This window comes from Dreissena polymorpha, chromosome 6 (genome assembly GCF_020536995.1).
Source record: "Dreissena polymorpha isolate Duluth1 chromosome 6, UMN_Dpol_1.0, whole genome shotgun sequence".
Lineage (NCBI taxonomy): Eukaryota > Metazoa > Mollusca > Bivalvia > Myida > Dreissenidae > Dreissena > Dreissena polymorpha.
Genome location: NC_068360.1, coordinates 84,867,243 through 84,875,846, shown reverse-complemented (window position 1 = coordinate 84,875,846; position 8,604 = coordinate 84,867,243). Strand labels below are relative to the sequence as shown.

Below are 8,604 nucleotides of genomic sequence, written 5' to 3'. Positions count from 1 at the left end.
GGAAATGAAGCCTTTAAAACTTTATTTTAATAATAAAGGTCTGTAATTAAATGCAACTTTCTTAGGGACTACCAATACGTCAAAATACGTATTTCTGTGAAAACCTGGTTTAATTCATATGCGTAAGTTGTCGTCCTAGATTAGCCTGTGCATTATTTTTGTAAGAATTTTCACAGTTGCTGTCAACAACGACCGTTATTGTATTAAGTTGTATTTCAAACTCTTTGATCTTAAATCACAGATGAAAACTTTACAAAATGCACATATTTAAATATAGTTATTCGCTTTGATTTAATTGTAATACATCTAATCAATATACGCAATAACCTTTAAAACGGCAAATGAAAATTAAATTGAATTTTACCATTGATTGTGGGCCATTTTTCATACAAATGTTCACGTAAGGCATACATAATTAATGCGCACGTTTGAATAAAAAGTGTAATGTCAATAAACTCAGACTTTAATTATATTTCAAATCGAACTTTGGTCCTACTGTACATAGCTGTGGAGTTGTTATTGTAGTTTTTTATTTATATATTTAAGTACATTTTGGCTGTTTCCATGGCGTGTGACGTTCTTGTTTTCCTCGTTCAACAACTGGTATTAAATTTAAACGTGTATGTATATTTGGTATCGGAGTATCGCTAAGACAGTCAAACGATAGTGTGCGTGTACCTTGTCTTGGTATCAAAGCGACTGTTAAGTGTTAGATAAAACATAACCTTACCAGCGAACTATCGGTCTTATCAATACTGCGTTAAGAAAGAGAGTCTGTTTACTTGGTGGAGTAGAAAAGAACTCTTCTGAAATAGTTTGGATGTTACACGGTCGAAACATGGTTGTGCTGTAATAAAGGAAAATTAAAAATGAAATGTTAATGATTATTTGCAAATAGAAAGGTATTACAATGTCTTGTTTTAATTAAACATATTTTATTTCGTGAACACACATGGATACATAGATCGTTTGCGTTTTTATGAATGAGAAGTAATAGCGGTTATAGTAGCTTATGGACTGTTAATATATAATAATTTGAAATACTTTTGATGAACGACCATATCGATTTTTTTACTTTACGATTGTTTTTCAAATTTGCAAAAAAAACTACACAAAATGAAAAAATGTATCATTTCATTTGGTAATGAATTTGTACAAAATCAAATGAATTCGTGAAGAAATATATTAAAAGAGTGTAGAAATCAAAATATTAAACATGTGGATATAGAACAGTTTACGATGACTGAATCATATTTCCTATCTTCGTTGTTTAAATATGTGTTTATCTATATAATGTTCCACTGCATGTCTGCGGGAATATTTGGAATAACGCATGACAGTGAAATTGCAAATAATAACATTCATTACGATCGCCGTTCGCGTGACCAGCTCAAAGTTTCTAGCGTGGAGAGAAAGTATATAAATAAGCGAAAAAGGCTGGAATTACGCTGGGGATTTGACGTCGACGTAAGTTTTGCTGTTGTTTTTTATGAGCTCTTTGATAAATTAAGGGGGTTTAACGCATGTGCGTAAGGAGTCGTCGCTGATTAGCCTGTGCAGTCCGTCCGCACGGCACTACGCATAAACTTGATTTTTGCGAAAAAAAGACTTTCTTGAAACAGAAAATATCATAAAAGCTGAAATTGTCGTCCCTGATTAGCCTGTGCGGGCTGGACATTGTTATATATTTTTTTCAACTGAGCACGGACCAAATATATTCCAAAATCGCGTTTTTACAAGAGTCATGTATAGTCAAAATTAAGCTCGGTATTGAGTTCGGATGCGTTTAATATAGTCAATATTATGTTGAAGAACTCGATAGAACAAAGTTCGGATGCGTTAAATATAGCCCATATTGTGTTGAACTACTCGATAGAACAAAGTTCGGATGCGTTGAATATAGTCCATATTGTGTTAAAGAACTCGATAGAACAAAGTTCGGATTTGTTAAATATAGCCCATATTGAGTTGAAGAACTCGATAGCACAAAGTTCGGATGCGTTAAATATAATCCATATTGTGTTGAAGAACTCGATAGAGAAAAGTTCGGATGCGTTAAATATAGTCCATATTAAATTGAAGAACTTGATGGAACAAAATGTTTATAATGGGTCTTTTTAGATTAAATATAAAAGTCTGGACTGTGGCAATAGTTTTCTTGACGGATTCATTTAGAATCGCCTGAAGTATACGTTTAGCTTATTGTCGTGCCGGGTATTTCGTAAATTACAGGGCATGGATTCATAAATCGCGGCCCATGTAGCAATCATAATTTGACAGCTGACGGATTTCAATTTTAGGATTCTGGATGCTAATTTGTAATGGATAATGCAATATATCGTTGCCTGAAATACTTGTCCATGTCCATGAGATTTGAACGTTTTTGAGAAATTATGTTCTTCTAATTTTTATTAAGTTGCGTTTCAACATATACGGAAGTGCTTAATTTCCGATTAATATAAGAACGTTATCACATATCAGTTACGTTTAGCATATGCACTTAATATTGTAACAATTTGATATTAAAATTATTTACATACCAAAAAAAAACAATTTGAAAAAACAGTCACAAAATATTAATCACCCATTTTTATTGCTCGTTTGTCGATGTATGTTAGGCTTTACTCTTTTTTAATGAGCCTCGCTCCGGGGAAACTGGGCGTAATATACATGCTTATAGCTTCGTTCCAGATTAGCCTGTGCAGACAGCACAGGCGAATCATGGACGACACTTTTCGCCGTAACTGGATTTTTTTCTAATAAGAGAGTTTGTTCATACCTAATAACCAGAAATTGTCGTCCTTGATAAGCCTGTGCGGACTGCACAGGCTAATCTGGAACGCACATGCATTAAGTCCCGATTGTTAGAGCGAGACTCAAAAACTTTAATCCTCCAGTTTAACACCGGTTAAAGCCCTAAGACCTTTCAGTTTTTCCAATGTGGTGAATCAGTTTTAATAATTGGTTTTGTTTAGTGATTTGTTGCAGGTATTGCACTGTACTCCATAAGCATTTATCCACATGCCTTAAATAAATACTCAATGGATGTAACACGAATTTGTCACCTGATAATATTCCTAGGGTTTATTTATTGCTTTACTCAAAAACTAATGTGATTAAAAATGATTAAAGACTTTGTTTGCTACATTAGCCTTTTTGTTAAGCGCAAAATTCACTTAGTGCACACTCGTTTTTATTTTCGTCATATTCAGTGCTTTTTTCAAATAATCACTTGCTCTCTTAATAAACGCGGGTAACTGATTCGGTAGATAAAATCGCAGATGTGACCCGATATAGCTTTTTCATGTGATAGAGAACTATCTTTCTTCATTAACTCGTGAAATGTATGAACAATGGTAATATGATGTCAACATGCTTCTTAGAAGATTTCGAGCAGGTAATTCCTTATGGTTTTTGGTATTACAAAAATGTGACTAGTGTTTTGGTATAACATCATGTGCGTGACTTTTGTGCATTATTTACACATTCGTTTGAAGTTGTGTATAATAGAAAAACGATAAGCTTTCTTGAGTCCGATTGTATGGCAGTTGGCAGTGATTAAAACATCCACTTCAATCGTTTTATTCATGTATATGGATATGATACTATCCATTTACTGCAAAGTCGTTCCCATCCTAAGTAGAAAGCTATCGTATCGTTTGTGCATACTGGTTAATGCATCGTGGTTTTCGTTTTAGTGCATGCCGCATAGATTAGGTACTCTAATAGCGTACGTGTAGTTACTGTAATATATGACCTTCATTAAAGAGTGAGGCTTTTTGTTTGGAAGAGGAATGTAACTATATTGTCTTAAATATATACAAATTTTAATACTTAAAGTGATCTTACCAAAAAGGCAGAGAAGCGATATACGTCGCTGTAGCGTAGTGGATATGGTGTGTGCCCGGAAGATCATGAGTTCGATCCCCACTCTCTGAACGTTCGTTATATCTCCCTCCTCCCCCCCCCCCCCCAAAAAAAAAAAAATAAAAATATTCGTAGTACAGGCTCTACCGAGGAAACAGATTCGATTTTGTTTCAAAAAGCCCAAGGCTTTCGATGCAATTGAGCTAAAATAGGCGAACGGCCAATTATATTGATAGAACGGTTTGTTCAAATATTTGTTTATGGCATGTTTTAGCACGATGATTCTCTTTGCTTTGTACTGTGCAATTTATAAGTGTTCTCTCATCGGCGATGGAGTATGATAATTCAATACGTAGGTGGGTAAATGCATCAATAATACTATGGGAATTGAGTATATTAAAATTGATCGTTTACCTACATCCAACAACAGGAACGAAAACGCGGTCACAAATGTAAATATCCCTACCAAATGTACCTTATGGGCTTAATTATTAAAAGTAGAATGCAATTATGCGACATTTGTCACTAAGATATTTGATATTTGTGAAATAGCAGTCATTATATAAATTCGTACAACTATTAATTAATCAACAAGGAAGACTTTAGAATGTATTTATGAATGTATTTATTTTCGACTACTTTTCACTACTGCTTTAAGCAGTAGGAAATTAACTTAACATGTATTTTCTGCTTTTTGTGGTTGTTTTTAAATTAAATCCTTAATTTAAATTGATACTTTTGAAAGGGATCGTTTACAGGTGGCATAGGGCCCGACGGTGGATCGATACAAAAGCGCCGGTTCAAAAGGAGTCATCGTTTCAAATGCTCGATACCATCTTTTTACTTTATAAAAAAACTCATTCTTAAGCATTCATGTATGATTCTGTATTTGTTATTGTATTTATTTAGTTTAAATTATGTAAACAATTAAAAGTGATACAAATGGCCTACAATTCAGGTTTTTGATGTTAAAAAAGCCAGCTTTTACATGCGCCTAAGACTGCTGATCGGTGTTCATATCATTTAACCCCCTTATCACTTAGATACGTATTTCACCCTTTACCACCTAGATACGTATTTAATGTTCGGGAAACTAATGACCATGCGCAGAAATTTCAACAATCAGTTTACAATCAGTTTTTCTGATGCATTTTTTAAATAATATTTTTTTATGTGTGATAAATTGATACACCCACAAACATATGTCCATTTGTGTACATAAAATTAAGTAATGTAAATTAACAATAAACTATGTGATAACTATTATCCAAGTTTACAGGTTTAAACAATAATTCGTAAGCTGCTCATTCAATTAATATTTAAGAAAAGTCCTACTAAAATAAGCAGGCAACGCCTGTAATGCGTTTAATATTGGAATAATAAAATTCCAAAATACAGAAGCAATAAGGATAGTATTGCATCTGTTTTAAAAACATGTGATCCAGTGTCTATACAGTGCATGACTGTTCGTACTAGAACAAGGCTAACCAGTATAAGGACTAAACGAAAGTCAAATCGCCTTGGAACAGGCTCTTCAACCAAACTCGGGGATTAAATCAGTTATAACGACATAAAAATATTCACACTTAACGAATTATCTTTGTTTCAGGAATATTTGGAAAAATACGGGTATCTACGGACTATACCAAGAGAGATTTCAAACAGAAAAGATCCAGGTCCACTCGAAGCTAGACCGAAAACATGCCATCAGGTAGTGCATATAACAAACTGATCCTCGGTTTGGGAAAATGGGGCTTAATGCACGTGTGTAAATATTTGTTCGAGACTAGCCCTTGCATTTCGCACCGGCTAATTAGGAACGACGTTTGCCGCTTGAATTATATTTTTCCTTTAAAGTAGGTTCGTTTCTTAGCAAAAATCCAGTTTAGGCGAGAAGTGTCGTTTCTGACAGGCCTTCTAGGACTGCATAGGCTAATCTGGGACGACCCTGTACGCACATTTAGTAAGCCCAGTTTTCCCCGAACAAGGTTCATTAAGTTAAGTTTAACTTACAGTTTAGATGAAGAAAAAATAAACTAGACAAAATGTATAACGTGCATGCAATAATAAAGTACAGGGATAAACACTAGTGTTGAAATAAGGTGAATCTCGCAGCTGTGAGAGAAACCATGTCAGTATGTAATGTATGGTATACGCATGGTTTGGTTGAAGGAAAACTTGCCATAATTTTATTTATTAAATAGAATAGTTGTGGTTTTAGGATAGCATTTCTAAGCTTGGCTAACATGTCATCTGGTATGCATATACTCGAGTAAAGTTTGGTTTGTAGCTTGTTTCTTTGTATTTAATATAACCGCTGTCAGACCCGCCCGTTATGCTCAAAAGTTATCGACAATAACGTGGTTGTTTTATAAAATGTGTGCACGTTGGTTTTGAAATGCAATTGTTGATGACACAAGCGATGACATGCGAAGTAGCATTGGCTTATATAAACATGTACACCAATATTTGAAATCAATTATAAATTATAAATGAATTTTATTAATTCGACATATAAACGTTTCGTCGAAATAAAAACTGTAAAATAACTAAAAATCCCTTTAAGTGTGTCCTATTCGCAAAGTTTAATTGGTCAATTATCGAACGTTAAAGTATGCAACTACTGATTTGGTCAATATAACATTTATTGAGTAACAAATGTAAAGGAAGCGTGTTAAATCCATTACTTAAAACGTTAATTGGCATTTTGAAAATCAAATCATTGTCACTGAAGGGTGGTTTTGTAATTACGATATTATGATATTTAAAATGCTCACCTCGACATTGGAAACCTCGTGGGTCAAAGTGTTACACGCAAAATCGGCATTTGTTATCGATAAATCTCAAGCCAGACACTGTTAGTATGTTTAACTTGTGGCAGTAAAAGATGTCAAAATGGCATGACATTCTGGGTTTGCAGTCACTCGTGATTATGCGCTCCGTGTTATCAATGCACTCGGATAATTTGAACATTTTCTTCAGACGAGATGAATGTCTTCCTAAACTCTAAGCATTCAAGTTGAGTAATAATAATTTCGTTAGAGCATGCCCTTCATAATTTGCATAAAGAATGCCACACTGAATTTAACATTTATTGAACTGTATTTGGAAATATTGCTGCAATGCTGTGGTAAAAAATTATACAATTCATGAAAATATCTGCCAATGCAGTCTGAATCATGTGACGTTTCCTCGAGTAAATTAAAATAATTTGTTCATGTACGCACTCCCCTAATATACAGAAGTACCTTTTATTGAACGAGTCGAATTCAGTGAATTAAATGTGTTGCATCGAAGGGGTTTGATGACTATGACCTTCGAGACGTTTAATAGAAGTAATATAAATGAGTCGTGCTGTGTGAAAAAGGCGTTTAATGCATGTGCTTAAAGTGTCGTCCCAGATAAGCATGTGCAGTCCGCACAGATAATCATGGACGGCATTTACCGCTTTTATGCTATTTTTCTTCTTTTAAAGTCTCTTTAAGCAAAATTCAGTTTGGATGGAAAGTGTCGTCCCTGGTTAGCCTGTTCGGATTGCACAGGCTAATCTGAGACGACACTTTACTCACATGCATTTAACCCCATTTTCATAGAGCGCGGTTCAGATAGTAGTAGTAGTATATACGTAGGCTATGTCTCTGGTCCAAGTATCATACGTAGGCTATGTCTCTGGTCCAAGCATAGATGTACCATTTGAAGCCTTCCATCATAGTATCATTCGTAGGCTATGTCTCTGGTCCAAGTATAGATGTACCATTTGAAGCCTTCCATCATAGTATCATACGTAGGCTATGTCTCTGGCCCAAGTATAGATGTACCATTGACGCCTTCCATCACAGCATTGTGTTGTGTGTGTAGATAAAACAAAATTGATTTAAACAATCATCAAAGCGTTTCTTTTTCACTGTTAAATCAAACGCCGTTTATTAGCCATTTTGCAGAACATATATATGTTACTGCTAATTTATTTGGGACAACAAGTACCATCTTTTCAATGATTTGATTTTGATGCGTTTTGATGAAATCATTTTCGACAGTTACACAGTCTATTAACTCTAATGTTAGAGCCCTGCAAACAAGTCAGGCTTCCGTAATGTCCCTTTTCTTATTTTTACTATACGCTCGTTTGAAACGTAAAAATTCATATAATGATTGTGCTATTAAAATGAACACTTGTTTTTAGGTTATATCAAGAGTTCTTTGGTCTCAAACCGACTGGGGGATTAAATAAAAAGACGGTTAAAGTAATGAAAGAACCGCGCTGTGCATTTCCGGACCAGAGAGAGGATAATCCATACTCCCCTGTTAGAAATTTCCCTTTTTACAGATATTGTAAGTAAAAACCCATAGTCCACTGTAATGCAGTACCATTTTACATATATTGTAAGTAATAGCCATAATCCACTGTATTGCAGTACCATTTTACATATATTGTAAGTAATAACTAAATTCTACTAATATCATACCGTTATACAGATAATGTAAGTAATAACTAATAATATTTCACTGTAGATTACAGTACATTTTAAGATATTGTAAGTAATAACTGAAATTCTACTGTAATACAGTACCGTCTTACAGATAATGTAAGTAATTATCAATATTCACTGTAATACAGACCAATTTTAAAGATATTGTAAGTAATACTGAAATTCTACTGTAATACAGTACCGTCTTACAGATAATGTAAGTCCTACCAATATTTCACTGTAATACAGTACCATTCTAAAGATATTT

The 8,604-nt window shown here is 34.1% G+C and overlaps 1 protein-coding gene across 1 annotated transcript; it reads left to right on the top strand.

The window, feature by feature from the left end:
* The first annotated feature begins 663 nt into the window (after nucleotides 1–663).
* Nucleotides 664–8,193, top strand: LOC127834008 (uncharacterized). Its single transcript, XM_052359548.1, has 3 exons — nucleotides 664–1,467; nucleotides 5,477–5,578; nucleotides 8,051–8,193. The coding sequence occupies exons 1-3, from the start codon at nucleotides 1,240–1,242 to the stop codon at nucleotides 8,096–8,098; spliced, it is 378 nt and encodes a 125-aa protein (XP_052215508.1). The 5' UTR covers nucleotides 664–1,239; the 3' UTR covers nucleotides 8,099–8,193.
* The last annotated feature ends 411 nt before the right edge of the window (nucleotides 8,194–8,604 follow it).

Excerpts from the sequence above, each read along its gene's own strand:
- LOC127834008 (XM_052359548.1), top strand. The coding sequence starts at position 1,240 with ATGACTGAATCATATTTCCTATCTTCGTTGTTTAAATATGTGTTTATC. Across the intron at positions 1,468-5,476 it reads GCTGGGGATTTGACGTCGAC|GAATATTTGGAAAAATACGG; the intron begins GTAAGTTTTGCT and ends TCTTTGTTTCAG. Across the intron at positions 5,579-8,050 it reads GACCGAAAACATGCCATCAG|GTTATATCAAGAGTTCTTTG; the intron begins GTAGTGCATATA and ends ACTTGTTTTTAG.